Source organism: Hemitrygon akajei, chromosome 24, assembly GCF_048418815.1.
Source record: "Hemitrygon akajei chromosome 24, sHemAka1.3, whole genome shotgun sequence".
NCBI classification, from domain to species: Eukaryota; Metazoa; Chordata; class Chondrichthyes; order Myliobatiformes; family Dasyatidae; genus Hemitrygon; species Hemitrygon akajei.
The window spans coordinates 17,161,462-17,181,623 of NC_133147.1; the positions used below are offsets into that span (position 1 = coordinate 17,161,462).

Below are 20,162 nucleotides of genomic sequence, written 5' to 3' on the forward strand. Positions count from 1 at the left end.
CCAATTTTATTATCAGAGTACATACCGTATATGTCACCACATACAATCCTGAGACTTTTTTTCTGCAGGCATACTCAGCAAATCAATAGAATAGTAACTGAAAACAGGATCGATGAAAGATCAACCGGAGTGTAGAAGACAACAAACTGTGCAAATGCAAATATATATAAATAGCAAAAATAATGAGAGTATGAAATTACAAGACAAAGAGTCCTTACAGTAAGATCATTGGTTGTGGGAACATCTCAATAGATGAGTGTAGTTATCCCCTTTTGTTCAAGAGCCTGCTGGTTGAGGGGTAGTAACTGTTCTTGAACCTGGTGGTGCGAGTCCTGAGGCTCTTGTACCTTCTGCCTGATGGCAGCAGCAAGAAGAGAGCATGGCCTGGGTAGTGAGGATCTTTGATGATGGCTGCTGCTTTCCTATGACAGCGTTTCATATAGAGGTGCTCAGTGGTTGGGAGGGCTTTACCCGTGATGTACTGGGCTGAATCCACTATCTTTTGTAGGACTTTCCATTCAAAGGCATTGGTGTTCCCATACCAGGCCATGATGCATCCATTATACATCTGATAGTGGGGATTTTGCAATGAACGTACCTGCCCAGGGACAATACTTTGTGAGTAGAGCTTGTTTAGATGAACCAGCTTATTTGGTGTGCTGTTGAACTTCAGGGCTATGCTGCAAAGAGTATCCTCCATTCCTGCCTATAAAGGAGAAAGAATCACATTGTATCTCTAACATGAGAAATTCTGCAGATGCTGGAAATCCAAAGCAACACACACAAGATGCTGGTGGAACTCAGCAGGCGAGGCAGCATCTATGGAAAAGTCGACGTTTCGGGCTGAGACCCTTCATCAGGACTGGAAAGGAAGGGGCAATAGAGGAGACCATGGGCTGACGTGTCGGAAGAGGAATAGGAAGTAGTATTTAAATGGGTGACCACGATGAGGGCACACTCAGGTTGGAGGAGCAACACCTTATATTCCATCTGGATAGCCTCCAGCCTGATCGAATGAACATCAATTTCTCGATCTTCCGGTAATTGCTCCCCCTCCCCCCACCATTCCCCATTCCTGTCTCCCTCTCTTGCCTTACCGCCTTACCTGCCCATCACCTCCCTCTGGTGGTCCTCCCCCTTCCCTTTCCTCCATGGTCTTCTGTCCTCTCTTATCAGATTCCCCCTTACCCAGCCCTTTATCTCTTTCACGAATCAACCTCCCAGCTTTTTACTTCCCCCCTCCCCCCTCCCAGTTTCACCTATCACCTTGTACTTCTTCCTCCTCACCTTCGTACTCTGATGCTTTATCTTCTTTTCCAATCCTGATAAAGAGTCTCGGCCGAAACGTCAACTGTTTACTCTTTCCCACAGATGCTGCCTGGCCTGCTGAGTTCCTCCAGCACTTTTTTCTAATGCACTTATAAAGAAAGGCAAATAAAATGATATAATTGGATAGCACTTACTCTATATTCTATCGTGCCTTCCAGTCTCCCTTGGATTAGTTTTCTACTATTATTCTGCTTGTTTTTATTTTCTGAAAGATATAGAACATAAAAAATAGTAAAGTACATGCCCTTGAGCCCATTATACTGTGCTAACCTTTTAACCTACTCCAAGGTCAATCTTACCTTTCCTTCTTATGTAGCTCTGTTGGAAACCACTGTTTTTTAAAGTAATACTTTTATAAGATTTGTTTTTTTTAACAAGCTCGTGTATTTTTCACACTCACTGGCAGAAAGCGGTATAGCAGCTAAACTAATGGTTTATCATCTTTCTCAGGTTTCATTGGCTAAGTATTAGCGCATTACCCACATGATTTAATTGTTTTAATTATGTAGCATATTAATTCATTCATCTCAAACTAAGGAATTTCCTTATCTATAAAAGCGATATATTTTTCATAAGCACCATCTTTTATTCCTTTGTCTTAAACTCATTAGCATTAGTTCACCTCTTAGCATCATTTCTTGGCTCTTTTTTATGTTTGTTTGTATTCTAAAGTAAATTGGAATCTTGGAATTAAATCTGGTTGCCATTTCTGACTCTGGAAGGAACCCTAAGGATCGGAAATAAGACAGCCCACAATCCTCCATTTTTCTTTCATGCATGTACCTGTGAGATTTTGTGAATAAAACATGCACGATTCATTTTAAGTGCTTAACAAAAGCCTCAGCCCTTTATTCCCATTTTGAGGAAACCAAAAGCTGTCACCTTACACAGATGACATTACATCAGACACCATTTCTTAAAGTGAACACAACTCAATGATAATATATGTGAGTTATGTAAAACATTTTCTATTATGAACAACATGAGTCATCTGTCACCCATAACTTTACCCTACATATTGTGCCTACCTATGAGTCTCTTAAATGAACCTAATATTCCAACCAGGTACTTAACACTCCCTGTGTAAAAAAAAACTACTGCTGACATCTCTAAACTTTCCTCCACTCACCTTAAAGTTCAAAGTTCAAAGTAAATTTGGACTGATGTTCTCAGGTATTAGCCATTTTCACTCTGGGTAAAAAGGTCCCAGTTGTCCACTCTATCTATGCCTCTCAAAATCCTACACACCTCTATCAAGTTGTCTATTCCTCCATCACTCCAAAAAGAAAAGCCTTAGCTTGCTCAACCTCTCCTCAAATTTAATGCCTTCTAATCATGGCAACATCCTAGTAAATCTTTAGAGAGGGTACTGAGGAGATTTACCAGGATTCTGCTTGGGTTAGAGAGCATGTCTTATGAAGAAAAGTCAACTGTGTGTTCTTCTCCATAGATTCTGCCTGGCTTGCTGAGTTCCTCAAGTATTTTGTGTGTGTTGCTCAAGATTTCCAGCATCTGCGGAATCTCTTGTGTTTATGGACTGCTTTATTAGGTCACTTTGGTGGTACTAAAGTTTTGATAGAACTATCATGAGTTTGGAGGATTCCAATATGTAATCCAATTCCAGCATTTAAACTAGGTGAGTGGTCACAGCTCTATAAAAGAGATATCCCATGCTCACACAACACGTCTGCACTCAAACCAATCATTCAGTTGCATTAGGCAGGCCCATTCAGTCAGTGAACTCATCTTACAAGGCTCTGGTCCAGACCCTGTACCATAGGCATCTGAGCATTCTCACTAGCTATGACCTGCCAGGATAATTTGCTTATTTTCTAGTGAAAAGCTGATAAGTAAATGACGGATGATGGAATCGATGGCTTTGTGGCCAAGTTTACAGATGATACAAAGAGAGGTGGAGGGACAGCTAGTTTTGAGGAAATGTAGAAGGACTTAGACAGATTAGGAGAATGGACAAAGAAGTGGCAGATGGAAAATAGTGTCGGGAAGTGTATGGTGATGCACTTTGGTAGAAGAAATAAAAGGGTAGATTGTTTTCTAAATGGAGAGAAAATTCAGAAGTCTGAGGTGCAAAGGGACTTATGCAGGATTCCCTAAAGGTTAACTTGCAGGTTGAGTTGGTGGGGAGGAAGGTAAATGTAATGGTAGCATTCGTTTCAAGAGGGCTAGAATATAAAAACAAGGATGTAATGTTGAGGCTTTATAAAGCACTGGTGAGGCCTCACTTGGAGTACTGTGAGCAGTTTTCGGCCCCTTATCTAAGAAAGGATGTGCTGAAACTGAAGGAGATTCAAAGGAGGTTCACAAAAATGATTCCAGGATTGAATGGCTTGTCATATGAAGAGTGTTTAGTCGCTCTGGGTCTGTATTCACTAGAATTCAGAAGAAGGCAGGCAGACCTCATTGAAACCTATTGAATGGTGAAAAGCCTTGACAGAATGGATGTGGAGAGGATGTTTCTTATGGTGGGTGGGTGAGTCTAAGACCAGAGGACACAGCTCAGAATAGAGGGGCTCCTTTTGGAATGGAGATAAGGAGGAATTTCTTTAGCCAGAGTATGGTAAATCTGCGGAATTCATTGCTACAGGTGGCTGCAGAGACCAAGTTATTGGGTATATTTAAGCAGTGGTTGATAGAGTCTTGATTAGTCAGTGAATGAAGAGGTATGAGAAGAAGGCAGAAGATTTGGATGAGAGCGAAAATGGATCAGCCATGTTGAAATGGAGGAGCAGACTCCATGGGCCAAATGGCCTAAACAATTGTCAAATCATAAATGTCAATTTAAGCCCTCAAATATTTCCATTCTCATTGCAAATCCTTCCTTTTGTAGTCTGATTAAAATCAGAGAGCAGTTTTACCCAGTTGAGTCAGAAAGTATGATGTTAATTCCGACATGTTCTGAGTAGGAATTGTTGTGGACAGTAAATCATGGGGTAAAACAATCTCCTTTATTGTATTCAACTCAATAATTTATCAGCCCTCAAGAGAATAATTTTGGAAAGGTAAAAATGTACACATGTAATTAATTTTACTGGTGCCATAAGGATCCCAAAGAAATAATGTTTACAAACCAGCTTTTGAAAGAAATATTATATTGACTTTTCTTCATTCAGATCAAGGGTTTCCAGCCTTTTTTATGCCATGGACCCTAACCATTAGATGAGGGATCAGTGGATCCCAGGTTGGGAAGCTCTGATTAAAATGATGAGAACTTGCAGGAACACACCAACTTTCCAATTGACGTGATTTGACCTGTTTGTGCACAGCTCTATTCAAGGTTCAGATAACCTAACAAATTTCATTTGTGAAATTCTTCTTGTAATATATATACAAACATTTGTATATTTCTGCCCTTTTCTAGGTAAGACTTCCAAAACCAAACAAAAGCATGAACAGTAAACACAAGGGATTAGGCGGGTTTTAGAAATGGACTTTAAGTTGGCTGGTGATTTAGTTGCATCCGCACCAGACTTAGGGGCAAGTGGGCATGGGGTTCGAATCCGCCCAGCTCCTTGCACGCTTTCCATCTGCGCTGGGTTGAGTTAGTAATTCGTGCCGATGCGCCACAAGGCACGGAGAGGAACAGCAAACAGTAAGTGGACTCCAGTCATTCTCTGGCTGGTGAATGCAGTTCTAAAAATTAATACTTCTAAAGGCTGCCTTTAATAGAGGATTGTTTGTAATACTAGTTCCAGTGATTCTGGATATACTGTATGAACATGTATAGCCAGAGAGATGACACTAATTAAACAGTTCGGAAAAAAGTTCAATCTGAAACAGTAACTCTGTTTCTCTCCTCACAGATCTTCCCTGACTGCACTACTTTAGATCTCCAGTACTTGCAGTTGTTGTTTCAGTTTACTCAACAACTTACTGCTTTTACAAAGACCACTTTTTATGATCTTTTTATGTACTTGACCGATCCTTCTCTTTTTCGATGGAGAATGAGAGCCTGTTCATGCCTGAGACAGGGGATTTGCAGAAGATTGTAACATTGGGACAGTGAGTTGCTGGTCTCTACTCTTGTTGTTGTAGGACCAACCTCTTTTGCTGGAGAGAGAGAGAGAGAGAGAGAGAGAGAGAGAGAGAGAGAGAGAGAGGGAACCTGTCTGTGTTTTGATGAAGGGTCTCGGGTCAAAACGTCAACTATACTCTTATCCATAAATGGTGCCTGGCCTGCTGAGTTCCTCCAGCATTTTGTGTGCGTGGCTTGGATTTTCAGTATCTGCAGATCTTCACTTGTTTGAAATATCAAAGTGCTGGTTTGTGGACTGTAGTTTGATGGACTCTGGATCAATGGACTGTTTGGAGTTTCTGCTGCTGCTGCTTGCATGGTGGGGTGGGGGGGTTGGTGCTTCTGCTGGCGTGTGTGGGGGTAGAGTGGGTGGTCGATGCCTTTTGCCGATGCTTGTAAGAAGGGAGCAGCTTCAGGGCTTTGACGTTTCTATCGTTGTATGGGGTTTCTTTGTTTCGTGGATGTCTGTGAAGAGCATGAATTTCAGGTTGTGAGTACATTCCCTGATATTAAATGTACATTGAACTTCGATCATTTAAACTTATCATTACATTGGATTTGACACCATTATGTGCATTTGGTGTCAAGTGGCTCATGTCATTTATGACATGGAAGTCCTGCGATTGTTTCACAGCCACAAGTCTCACCTACCAAGCAGAGTGATCCCCTTGGTCAGGGAAGACGTTAACCCATTCTCGTTGCTAATATTATGCTTTATACCTTCTAAACAATAAATTACTTCAAAGGAAGGCACGTGGCCAAGGAACTATGTTTCCATGTTTCTAAATGTGGGTGTAACTTAGTCTTTACTAAGTGAGGCGCACCTGTTTCATGTGGTAGTATGGTGATGTAGTCAATTAATGCATTTTAACATAAAACATTTAATTAATTGTTTAAACAAACATGAATACTTAATCAACCAATATATGTACAAGATTACTCAAATATTATTGAAATATTAAATACACAACAGTACAGGCAGCATCCATGTTGGGGGGAAATGGACAGCTGATGCTTCAGATTTCTTGGCCCAAAATGTCGAGTGCTTGTTTCTTTCTGCAGATGTTGTCTGACCCACTGAGCTTCCCCAAAATTTTGTTTTATGCTTCCAATTCCAGCATCTGCTGTCTCTTGTATCTTGGGTCTTTATACTATTACCATTCTGACAAGAGCAAATGATCAGGTTGCCTGTGAGCTACAGTCACTCATCGATACAATAAATAAGAGAATGTCCTTTAATCACTGGTTCTAGGGTAGTTAATTTTTGCGGGTTATAAATAGAATTTCTGATAGAAAGTTTAAAGCAGGGGTTCCAAACCTGGTGTCCATGGACCCCTCGGTTAATGGTATGGATCCATGGAATAAACAGGGTTGGGAATCCCCAGTTAAAATAAGCTGCAGAGAGTTGTAACTCATCCACCTCCATCATGGGCACTAGCCTCCATAATATTCAGGACATCTTCCAGAAGCAATGCCTCAAAAAGGTTCCCCCATCACCCAGGTCATGTCTTGTTCTCATTGCCACCATCAGGAAGGAGGTACAGAAGCCTGAAGATGCACACTCAACGATTCAGGAACAGCTTCTTTCCCTCTGCCATCCAATTTCTGAATGGACATTGAACCATGAACACTACCTCACTAACTTTTATTTCTACTTTTGCACTATTAAACCTGATTCTAATTCTAAAGCCAGGTGCAGCATAACAGGAACAACACAACATCCACAGCAGCACTCCAAATGATAATTCCATCACTTTCAAATAATTTTTAAACATCCAATTACCCTTCTCTTCAGAGGTAATTATCTTCTCAACAGAGTGTAGCTTCATCAGCAAAATCTATTCCTGTTACCTTGCTCAAGTTAACATGGGAAATTTTCATGAAGGACATCCAGGCCTGATCTTATTCTCATCCAGAAGATTAGGAGAGATGAGACTAGGAACAGGAACCATGCACAGTTTCTTCTCTTTAGTGAGAGCATTGTAAATAACTCTTACTTTACTCTTGCCCCTTTGATTACTGGAAGACAAGATAGTGATCTGGGAGTTTTCCTGATGTCCAAGTCTCAACTAATAAACACACAGACATTGAGTTTAAGGGGGTATATTTAATTTCCCCAGCCTGGTAGATTTCAGATTGGTGGATATTGTGGTATTGCAGAGTGGAGGAAGTGGGGAAATGAGGGAAGAGAGAGAGTGGGGAGAAAGGGGAAACGGGGGACAATAGGGAGATTGGGGAAGAGGTAATGGGGACAGAGGAGGAATGGGAGAAGGGATGAGGGAAGGCGAGTGGAGGAAGAGGGAGAGTTAAGGAAGGGGGGAGTTGGGGAAGAGGGAGAGTGGGAGAAAGGGGGAAATGAGGAAAGGGGAGTGGGGGAAGAGGGAAAATGAGGGAAGAAAAGTGGCAAGGGGAGGAGTTTAAGCAAAACGCAACATCACCTGACCCAATTCATTTTGTTTCTTGATACAGCCATCTGCATCAAGGACACATACCCCAGAGCTGGTGAGGTCAATTTAAACAACAAAACTAATTTTTACTCAAGCACGAGAGTGGCCCTTGTTACACAGTCAGACTGTGCTAGAACGTAAGCCAAAGTCAAAGGAGCCTGGTAAGCTAATTTTTAAAAATGTTACAGTACTTCCTTGGAGACCAGGAGGATATTGGAGTCAATATCTTCAAAAAGATATGGCAGAAGTTGTGAGAAATAAAGAACTGTTCCCTTTAGCTACTATTTTGTTTCTAAAGATATAGTAAATTCCACATACCGATGTGAATACTCACAAGCAAACATATTTTTTTAAATTACCTATTGTATGGCGTTGTTGAAGATCAGTTTTCTGTCTTCCTGATGGATCCGTTACTGGTGTGAACTGTGCTCCATTAAACACAGCTGCTTTGTTTGTTGTGGAGGTCATTTTCATGTTTCTGTGCTCATTCCCTGAAGACTATTGAGGTGACTTCAGTTTGCTCACATTTCCCCTTTGATCTTTTGGAAAGAAATTATTCAATTAAAACTCTTTCAGCAGATTCTGTCCATATAAATCCGCCATAAACCTTACAAATGCCAACCTGTCCACACAATAGAATAGATACCTTGGAGGTTCCTTTAAAGTTCTGATGCTGAGTTGTAAACTTAAAATAATTACTGTAAGCAGATTTATTAGAGTCATAGAAAAGTATAGTATAGAAACAGGCCCCTCAGTCCATCCAGTCTGCGGTGGACCATAGCCCTCCACACCTATGCTGTCCATGTGCCTATCCAAACTTCTCTTAAATGCTGAAATTGAGCTTGCATGCACCATTTGCGCTGGTAGCTCATTCCACACACACACGACCCTCTGAGTGAAGAAGTTTCCGCTCATGTTCCCTTTAAACTTTTCACCTTTCACCCATGACCTCTAGTTGTAGTCCCATCCAACCTCAGCGGAAAAAGCCTGCTTGCATTTACCCTATCAATACCCCTCATAATTTTGGATACCTCTATCAAATCTTATTCAGTTGTTGAACCTTTAAACAGCAAGGACACCTTGTGGTGACATGGAAGTCTTGCTACTCTAATGGTTAGCTCACCAGAAAAGATTTGTGATCCAAAATTAAAAGATATGAGACAGTGCTGCCTTTTACATTCTCTGAAATATAAATCTTTCAGGAGGAAAATAATTAGAACAGCAGGTGTTGTATCAAGACTATTTTGCCTCAAGAACCGTGAGCTTTCATGGGGAAAAGGTAAAGAAATTGAAGTAGCACAGAAAACGGGAGCAGGAAAAGGACATTTGACACTTAAAAAACAAATAGGTTACAGAAAGGAAAAAAAAATTATCAACCCTTCCCCCCTCCCCTTAACCCCTCCCCCCTAACATCTCCCTATAGAAAAAAAAAGAAAGAAAAAAGAAAGAAAGAATGCCTGGATATCGGAAGATCCCACATGCTCCATGGAGTTCATAATAGCTTTAATATGTATATTTATTACTTTCCCCAGATAACCAATAATTTTATCTTCGGAGCACCTATATATTTAATCCTATTTTTTGTAAATAAAGGCGCCAAATTTTCAGAAATATTTCATATTTATCTCTTAAATTATAAGTAATTTTTTCAAGTGGAATGCAGCTAAAAATTTCATTCTTCCAGCGATCTATACTTAAGTATGAATTCGATTTCCAAGTAACTGCAATAGCCTTTTTGGCTACTGCCAATGCAATTTTTATGAATTCTTTCTGATATTTATTCAATTTGGATTTCGATTTTATCCCTTCAATATCGCCTAGTAAAAATAATGTTGGATTATGTGGAAGTTGTATTCCAATAATTTGTTCCAGTAAAGTTCTTAAATTTGTCCAAAAAGTTTGAATTTTAAAACAAGACCAAGTAGAGTGTAAAAAAGTACCGATTTCTTGATTACATCGAAAACATTGATCAGATAAATTTGAGTTTAATCTATTTATTTTTTGTGGTGTAATATATATTTGATGTAAAAAGTTATATTGTATTAATCTTAGTCAAACATTTATTAGGACATTTGACACTTGCTCCATTTTCAAAGTGATTGCAAATTGACCCATTCACTGACTTGTTCTCTTATGCTCTCCTTCATAGAGAATTCTACCTTCTGAGTGAGGAATTTTTCTGTCATCTCAATCCTAAACATCACCCTGTGTCCTGAAACAGTGACCGCTTGTTCCATACCCCTCAGTCATGGAAAATATCCTCCCCTCATCTGATCTGTCTAGCCCACTTTTCATGAGACCCCTTTCATTGTTCAAAGTCTGTGAATAGAGGCCAATCACTTCTCATACAACAGTCCTGACATCTCAGGAATCAGACTGATAAATCTCATGGCGTTCTCTCCATGGCAAACACTGTATGTCTGTATATGGATATCATGGTAAAGAACAAAGAACTATACAGCACAGTACAGGACATTCGGCCCACAATGTTGTGCTGACCCTTAAACCCTGCCTCCCATATAACCCTCCACCTTAAATTCCTCCATATATCTGTCTAGTAGCCTCTTAAATGTCACTAGTGTATCTGCCTCCACCACTGACTCAGGCAGTGCATTCCACGCACCAACCACTCTCTGAGTAAAAAACCTTCCTCTAATATCCCTCTTGAACTTTCCTCCCCTTACCTTAAAGCCACGTCCTCTTGTATTGAGCAGTGGTGCCCTGGGGAAGAGGCGCTGGCTGTCCACTCTATCTATTCCTCTTAATGTATACCTCTATCATGTCTCCTCTCATCCTCCTTCTCTCCAAAGAGTAAAGCCCTAGCTCCCTTAATCTCTAATCATAATCCATACTCTCTAAACCAGGCACATCCTAGTAAATCTCCTCTGTACCCTTTCCAATGCCTCCACATCCTTCCTATAATGAGGCGACCAGAACTGGAGACAGTACTCCAAGTGTGGCCTAACCAGAGTTTTATAGAGCTGCATCATTACCCCGCGACTCTTAAACTCTATCCCTTGACTTATGAAAGCTAACATTCCATGAGCTTTCTTAACTACCCTATCTACCTGTGAGGCAACTTTCAGGGATCTGTGGACATGTACCCCCAGATCCCTCTGCTCCTCTACACTACCAAGTATCCTGCCATTTACTTTGTACTCTGTCTTGGAGTTTGTCCTTTCAAAGTGTACCACCTCACACTTCTCTGGGTTGAACTCCATCTGCCGCTTCTCAGCCCACTTCTGTATCCTATCAATGTTTCCCTGCAATCTTTGACAATCCTCTACACTATCTACAACACCACCAACCTTTGTGTCATCTGCAAACTTGCCAACCCACCCTTCTACCCCCACATTCAGGTCGTTAATAAAAATCACGAAAAGTAGAGGTCCCAGAACTGATCCTTGTGGGACACCACTAGTCACAACCCTCCAATCCGAATATACTCCCTCCACCATGACCCTCAGCTTTCTTCAGGCAAGCCAATTCTGAATCCACCTGGCCAAACTTCCCTGGATCCCATGCCTTCTGACTTTCTGAATAAGCCTACCGTGTGGTACCTTGTCAAATGCCTTACTAAAATCCATGTAGATCACATCCACTGCACTACCCCCATCTATATGCCTGGTCACCTCCTCAAAGAACTCTATCAGGCTTGTTAGGCACGATCTGCCCTTCACAAAGCCATGCTGACTGTCCCTGATCAGACCATGATTCTCTAAATGTCCATAGATTCTATCTCTAAGAATCTTTTCCAACAGCTTTCCCACCACAGACATAAGGCTCACTGGTCTATAATTAGCTGAAATATCCCTACTATCTTTTTTGAACAAGGGGACAACATTCGCCTCCCTCCAATCCTCTGGTACCATTCCCGTGGACAACGAGGACATAAAGATCCTAGCCAGAGGCTCAGCAATCTCTTCCCTCGCCTCATGGAGCAGCCTGGGGAATATTCCGTCAGGCTACAGGGACTTATCCATCCTAATGTATTTTAACAACTCCAACACCTCTTCTCCCTTAATATCAACATGCTCCAGAACATCAACCTCACTCATATTGTCCTCACCGTCATCAAGTTCTCTCTCATTGGTGAATACCGAAGAGAAGTATTCATTGAGGACCTCGCTCACTTCTACAGCCTCCACGTACATCTTCCCACCTTTAACTCTAATCGATCCTATCTTCACTCCTGTCAACCTTTTGTTCTTCGCATAATTGAATAATTGCCTTGAGATTTTCCTTTACCCTACTCGCCAAGGCCTTCTCATGCCCCCTTCTTGCTCTCCTCAGCCCCTTCTTAAGCTCCTTTCTTGCGACCCTTTATTCCTCAATAGACTCATTTGATCCTTGCTTCCTAAACCTCATGTATGCTGCCTTCTTCCACCTGACTAGATTCTCCACCTCACTTGTCACCCATGGTTCCTTCACTCTACCATTCTTTATCTTCCTCACCAGGACAAATTTATCCCTAACATCCTGCAAGAGATCCCTAAACATCGACCACATGTCCATAGTACATTTCCCTGCAAAAACATCATCCCAATTCACATCCGCAAGTTCTAGCCTTATAGCCTCATAATTTGCCCTTCCCCAATTAAAACTTTTCCTGTAATGTAGCGGTTAGTGCAACACTATTAAAGCTCAAGACATTGGCATTCAATCCAGATGTCTTCTGTAAGGAGTCTGTTCCCGTGAATGCAAGGGTTCTTTCCTGGTGCTCCAGTTTCCTCCCACACTCCAAAGATGAACCAGTTAATAGGTTAATCGGTCATCCTAAATCATCCCATGATTAGGCTGGGGTTAAGTTGGGTGGCACAGCTTGAAGGGCCAGAAGGGCCTATTCTGCTCTGTTTCTCTAAATAAATAAAAATCTTTCCTTAGATAAGAAATATCTTTTCTTAGGGTAAAAGTAACAATACAATGCAATTGACTGTGCATATTAAACAGCTAATATTTGATTTTCTAAAAAAAATCTACATTTAATTAGTGCTGTAGGGAAACATGGAAATGTGTGATTCTCTATCAAAGAATTAAATTGCTTTGCAAATAGTTTCAATGCAAATAAGAAGTACGGCGTTCCAAAGAACTTGTTAGCATAAATTTTAAAAACCAACAGTGGAAATCCTGCCTGACAAATCTATTGGAATTCTTTGAGGAAATAACAGGCAAGATAGACAAAAGGGAGCCAGTGGATTTTCATAAGGCCTTTGACAAGATACCACACATGAGCAACACACACAAAATGCTGGTGGAACGCAGCAGGCCAGGCAGCATCTATAGGGAGAAACATCGACAGCGCTTCTCCCTATAGATGCTGCCTGGCCTGCTGCGTTCCAACAGCATTTTGTGTGTGTTGCTTGGATTTCCAGCATCTGCAGATTTCCTCGTGTTTACCACACATGAGACTGATTAACAAGAGCCCATGCTATTACAGGAAAGAAACTAGAATAGATAGAAGGTTGGCTGACTGCAGGAAGCAAAGCGTCAGAATAAAGGGAGCCTATTCTGGTGTTCTGTAGGGGTCAGATATTGGCACCACTTCTTTTCACATTGTATGTCAGTGATTTGGATAATGGAATTGACAGCTTTGTCACCAAGTTTGCAGATGATACAAAGATAGATAGAGGGGCAGGTAGTGTTGAGGAAGCAGGGAGTCTGCAGAGGGAATTAGACAGATTGGGAGAAAGGGGAAAGTAATGGCAGATGGAATATAGTGTAAGGAAGTGTATAGTCAAGCACTTTGGTAGAAGGAACAAAAGCACAGTCTATTTCCTAAACGGGAAAAAAAATTCAAATATCAAGGTGCAAAGGGACTTGGGTGTCCTTGTGCAGGTTTCCCTAAAGGTTACTTTGTAGGTTGATTTCATGGTGAGGAAGGCAAATGCAATGTAGCATTCATTTCAAGATGACTAGAATATAAAAACAGGGATATAATGCCAAGGCTTTATAAGGAATTGGTCATACCACTCTTGGAGTATTGTGAGCAGTTTTAGGTCCCTTTATCTATGAAAGGATATACTGGCATATGAGAAGGTCCAGAGGAGGTTCATAAGAATGATTCTGGAATTGAAAGGGTTATCATATGAGAAGCATTTTTGATGGCTCTGGGCCTGTAATTACTGGAGTTTAGAAGAATGAGGGGAATCTCATTGAAACCTATTGAATATTGAAAGGCATAAATAGAGTGGATTTGGAGAGTATGTTTCCTATAGTGGGGGAAGTATAGGACCAGTGGGCACAGCCTCAGAATAGAGGAACATCCATGTAGGACAGAGATTAGGAGAAATTTCTTTAGCCAGAGGGTAGTGAATCTGTAGAATGCATTGCCATAGATGGCTATAAAGGTCAAGTCATTGAGTATATTGAAAGCTGAGTTTGATAGGCTCTTGATTAGACAGGGTGTCAAAAGTTACAGGGAGTTGGCAAAAGAATGGGCATTAATAAATTGGCCATGATGGAATGGTGGAGGAGATTCAATAGGCCAAATGGCCTAATTCTGCTTCTATGTCTTATGGCCTAATAAAATGCTGCTTATCTGACACTATGTGATTGTGCTGCTGCTGCAAGTAAATTTTTCATTGCACCTGCGCATTCATGAACTTTTGCATTTGAAATTAAAGTTGACTTTGAAACTATTCATGTCAAGTGTTCCACAACTCCCTCAGATGTGGCTTTCAAAATATTTTATGTGCATATTATCTCTCTGCAGTCACTTTAGAATTTGTGTTGGACAACATATTGAGTTATTGACAATATATTGAGCTATCTGATGACTGTGCTTCTTTGGTAATAGTTTCAGGGTTGGATTAATGAGTAAAGGATGAAAAGTAAAACATACTATCAAGGATCCTGTCCACATGATAGTTGTTCCTTGAAGGGATAGGAAATTGTTTAATGGTTTATTTCTTTGCTGTATAAGGAAAATGGGCCCATGAAAGTGGTGGGGAGGTGGGAGAATGGAGTAGAATTAATATGCAAATATTTTCATCTTGACTGATATATTTCATCATGCTTTCTTTAGGGAATATTTTGAACCTCTGTCTCTCTTGCTCTCTCCTGCACAATTGCAAACACACCAGCGAAAAATCACAAGTATCCACGTGAATGGTAGATACAAAGTCCATGTAAGATTGGACTCAAGGAGCAACCTCTCTGAACATGCAAAATCCAGAAGATCCAGAGCAGGGGTTCCCAACCTGGGGTCCACGGACTCCTCGGTTAATGGCAGGGGTCCATGGTATACAAAGGTTGGGAACCCCTGATCTTAACGAAGAGGTACATTCTCAGAGCTTCCATCTCTGCCTGTCTCTTCAGGTGTACCAAAAAGATTCTATAGTGGTATTTTGCATAGCTCATCTTATGTCCTGGCTAATTTCCATCTCCATTCTCCTGCAAATACCATCAAAAGCAGATTTGGTGATCAGTTAGTGAATCTTCTGTTTGCCAGAACTATCTGAAAACATATTTTCATTCACAGTAACTTACAAACAATTTAGATAGAAAGTAGTTAAATGTGAAGCACCTGGATCTTTTTGAATTTTTCACATCAATTTGTAAAACATAATTTCATTCCTTTTTTAAACTTCTTGGTAACACAGTAAATTCTCCTGAGCCACTGACCAGCTCAAGTTTGCCATCATCCAGAATTATTTCAAATTTCCACTATATTCATCACCACCTTATCACAAAATCCTAGAACACTTGTGTCACAGAAGTAAAATAAATGGGTGTTAATATTTATTGCTTTATTTACAATGAAATTTTGACATTAAAATAGTTTTATTTCTCTTCTTGAAGATGAGCACTACCTGGCAATTTTCAAGTCAAGTGAAGTTTATTGTAGACATATACTGCTAAACAAGACGTCCTTTCTCTGGACCAGGGTGTAAAGCACAGTAGTACACATAACACACATATAACACAAAATAACTTATGAAAGTAGGGATCAAATCTACAGATAAATTATGCATAAATAAACAATGCAAAGTGCAGTAATTAAATATTGTAAGGTATATAACAGATTAACCCGTGACACTTCAAATGCAATGCAGCACGGAGTTCAGAAGCCTAATGGCTTGAGGGAAGGAACTGTTTCCCACTCTGACTGTTTTTGTTTTTATGCGTCTGAGTCTCCTGCCTGATGGTAGGAAGTCAAGGAGGATGCTGGATGGATGGGTGTGATGCTTAATAATACTAAGGGCCCTGCGTACACAGCGCTCCTGATAAATATCTCTGATGGATGATAGGGAGACCCCTTTGATCCTCTCAGCTGTTCTCACAATCCTTTGGCGGGACTTCCAGACTAATGCTTGGCTACTCCCATACCAGATGGAGATGCAGCTTGTCAGGACATTCTTAGTGGAGAAAGTAAGACCTGTGACATCTGCATGCACACGAATGCGCTTGCACTTGCTGTACACAGCCATGGACTGCTTCATTTGCTGAGGAATTGTAACTGGAATTAAGCATGCAGGATGAAAGCTCATTGCTGAAGATAGATAGATAGATAGATACTTTATTCATTCCCATGGGGAAATTCAACTTTTTTTTTCCAATGTCCCATACACTTGTTGTAGCAAAACTAATTACATACAATACTTAACTCAGTAAAAAATATGATATGCATCTAAATCACTATCTCAAAAAGCATTAATAATAGCTTTTAAAAAGTTCTTAAGTCCTGGCGGTTGAATTGTAAAGCCTAATGGCATTGGGGAGTATTGACCTCTTCATCCTGTCTGAGGAGCATTGCATCGATAGTAACCTGTCGCTGAAACTGCTTCTCTGTCTCTGGATGGTGCTATGTAGAGGATGTTCAGAGTTTTCCATAATTGACCGAAGCCTACTCAGCGCCCGGAACAGGGGCCTGAAGAATTCTCACAGTGATGTCCTGGGACAGGGAGGACTGATGTCCAACGAGATTACAGAGTTACGATTCCAGCCACTGCTTTCCCTTAGAAGCCCACTGATTACAACTTTGCCAGAGTGCCTAGATGCCACACTAGATCACATGATGCCTTGGACAGTCCTTTTAATAATCTAGGACAAAGAGATGTTTGTGTCAAGGCTGTGATGACATTTGGAGCTGAGAGATCCTGGCAAATCAGAAAGTGAGCACCATTTGGCAAAAGGCAATTGCTAATGCTGTTGATGGTGGACTTCCTTCACTTGGACTGTGATTAGATGATAATTACCTGGATTGGTTAGTTCTGCTTTTTGTGGTACCTGGGTAACTTTCTACATTATCAGGTAGATAACAGTGTTATTTATTTATTTGTTTGTTTGTTGAGTTACAGCACTGAATAGGCCCTTTGAATTGTGCCATCTGGCATCCCCCAATTTAACCCTAGCCTAATCATGAGGCAATTTACAACAATCAATTAACCTACTAACCGGTCCATCTTTGGACTGTGGGAGGAAACCGGAGCAACTGGAAGAAACCCACGAGGTCACGGAGAGAATGTACAAACTCCTTACAGGAAGTACGGGAACAGTATGGTTAAAGGCACGCTTCCAGATCAAAAGCAAGATCATTTTAGGTCCCTTATCCCATACTATATCCAGTACTTGAATTGATTTCTTGATAAACATCTGAAACTTAACTAAATTGACTTCTGTCATGGTAGGGATCACAGGAGGAAGTCAAGGTTAATATCATAAGGGAAGCGGGAATTCATTGAATATCCCTTTGCAATTTCCACATGACATTGTGACCTGAAACATACCATGTAATGCTGTATGTTTCAGAAATACCAGGTACTGTATTACTGAACATTAGTGAGCGAAGATTTGTTCACTCAAACATGAAGCTGCATTTTTCCATTTGATGTGGCAACCTGCTTTGAAGGCACCATTTTGGTATGCCTGGGTGATCTGTTCAGGGCGGCATTCTTCAAAACAAAAAGTAAGTTGAGGAAAAATGCAGATTTCTGCTAAATGTTCACTCCAACTATTTTTAGTTACTCATTTAGAGATACAGCCTGGAACAGGCCCTTCCAGCCCAGCAACTCCCCTATTTAACCCTAGCGTAACCACAGGACAATTTACAATAACCAATTAACCCACTAACTGGTACGTCTTTGGACTGCGGAAGGAAACTGGAGCACCTAGAGGAAACCCACGTTTATGGAGATGACATACAAACTCCTTACAAGCAGTGTCTGAATTAACTCTGAACTCCAATGCCCTGAGCAGTAATAGCGCCTTGCAAACTTCTATGCTTCCATTTCGCCCTGTCATGTGGAATTTAACTCAGGTTGCTTTTTTTTAAAAACATGTGATATTGTAGGTTTTCAAATAAACAGCGGTGGTGGTTTATGTTTCAGAAGAGCCGCAGTAACTCATTTACTGAACACCAAAAAAATGAACTCAAAGTGCGCTAAAAGTCCTTTATATAATTTCCTCATTATGTCAGACCCACCTCTTAAAATGAACTCAAGCCCAATGTCAGTAGTTGTGAATTCTGTACATTTCCACCAATTACATTACCCTACAATATGAAGCATTGGCAGGATATTAAGTCAAAAATTGGAACTCTGTTTCTCTGATATTTGACAGTTGAGTTTTGTGAAGAGTGGCCATCACTTCCTCCTCCCAAGTCTAAGGATTGTTGCTTCCCCTCCACTCAGTCTGAGAGCCAGCCTCAGAGTAATATCCATTTCAGATTGTCTCGACAGCTCCTTAAATAGCTGCCCCAGACCTTGTTATCCTTTAGCTTTAAAAACAATTACCTTTACAAGAAGAAAAGATCTGACAATATATAGGACCAGCAGATTGTAGATTAAAATAACTAGGCCAATATAAACCAAAAAAGGAACTGAAAACTGCCAGGGCTATCTATTCCTTACATTAAAAGCATTCACTTATGATTCACTGGGAGCAATTTATACCATCAAACAGTCTGTACAAATTTCCAATCATGTGACACTTAATACTGCTGTGTCACAGCTCTAGAAATATGGTGAACTGACTTTGGGTTCCAATTATTTGAGTTCTCCCTGGGTTCCCTGGTTCCCACTTGTTGGAGCCATATATCTGCTCTCTATCTCCTTTATATTCTGTGTTGCGTATTTATTATGGTAACTAGTCTCATGAGTTAGGGGTGGGGTGGTAAAGGCAAAGGGAATAAGTTACGTACTCTTGCTTATTTTGTGACAGTTTGTAGCTTGAGACCGGTGGACGTCGTATCTTTTGCTGACCACTGAGATAACGCTTAGCTTATGTGAGCATGCTTAAGTTTCATCGTTTCAAGACTGTACATTTGCTAATTGCTAATGAAGGATCAAATAAAGGATTCAGCTTTTAGAACAACCATTGGAGCTGGGGGATGGGTCACGCAAGTATAACAAATCCACAGCGGTCGCAAGCTAGCGGCAATTGTTCTCGTTTTTGGTTTGGTTTTTCCACTAGACCCCCCCCCCCAAAAAAAAAATGCCAGGCATGTGCCAGTTTACAGTTTGATTAGCTACCATTGTAAATTGTCCCTAGTGCAGGGTAAAATCACAGCCTGAAGGTTGGTGGTGGCGGCAGGTGAATGATAGGTACTAACAGAGGCTGAGGGCAATTTATGGGAATGAGTGAGGACAAAATGTGATTGGTGTTGGCGATTGCTTGATGGTTGGCACGGGTGTTGTAGGCTGAAGAGTAATATAACACAAACTTTTTTTAAACTATGGAGGGCAACAGTCTAGGTGCAAGTTGATGTAACTAGGTAGAAAACCAAGCTAGACTACATGGGCCGAAGGACCTGTTTCTATCCTGTTGTGCTCTGTGACTCTATTACTTATTTATATTACCCAGTTTAAAACATACGAAGTTCATAACAGAAATAACTTTCCCAGTGTTGAATAATTATTTGTAAGATATTGTTGTGTACCCTTCCTTTCCTCCATTCTGGCTGAACACCCAATACAGCTTCCTGACTCTTGGTTCAGCGCATTCATCCTCGGACAGAACAAACGGCTGCAATTTTAAATTAATGTCCATTTACTCTGGATCAGTCCATCTCAAGAAAGTACTCCAGACATACTGAAAAGGTTAGTTCAGCATCACATCGTGGGCTGAAGGGCCTCTTCCTGTGCTGTACTGTTCTATATTCCCCGTTTTCCCCATTTCCTTCAACATTCCAAAGACATGCTGGTGTAAGGCCATATTCTGGAGTTAGGGTATCTAACAAATATTAACCTCAACAGTAATCAAACTTCAGATCTGAATAGGGATTGTAGATTGAATTTAAAAGGCAGCCCAGAACAGTAAATTGTAGACCAGGAGACATTCAACTGACTGAGATGTCTGCATATGCATGAAAGCAATCAACATCCCTTTGCATGAGTGTGACCACAGTAAATAAT

The 20,162-nt window shown here is 40.7% G+C and overlaps 1 protein-coding gene across 5 annotated transcripts in view; it reads right to left on the reverse strand.

Moving 5' to 3' along the window:
* Nucleotides 1-20,162, reverse strand: part of LOC140715901 (nuclear receptor coactivator 7) — a 117,344-nt gene that overhangs the window by 80,870 nt on the left and 16,312 nt on the right. For 2 of the 5 annotated variants that reach the window (XM_073028414.1, XM_073028413.1), the window contains 3 exons: nt 8,169-8,348; nt 1,464-1,534; nt 599-706 (listed from right to left, as the gene is read on the reverse strand). In XM_073028414.1, the coding sequence (XP_072884515.1) occupies nt 599-706; nt 1,464-1,534; nt 8,169-8,283 (294 nt within the window). In that variant the 5' untranslated portion in view covers nt 8,284-8,348. Of the gene's footprint in view, nt 1-598; nt 707-1,287; nt 1,418-1,463; nt 1,535-8,168; nt 8,349-20,162 lie in introns of all 5 variants that reach the window. The other 3 variants (XM_073028416.1, XM_073028415.1, XM_073028417.1) reach the window with 3 other exon arrangements.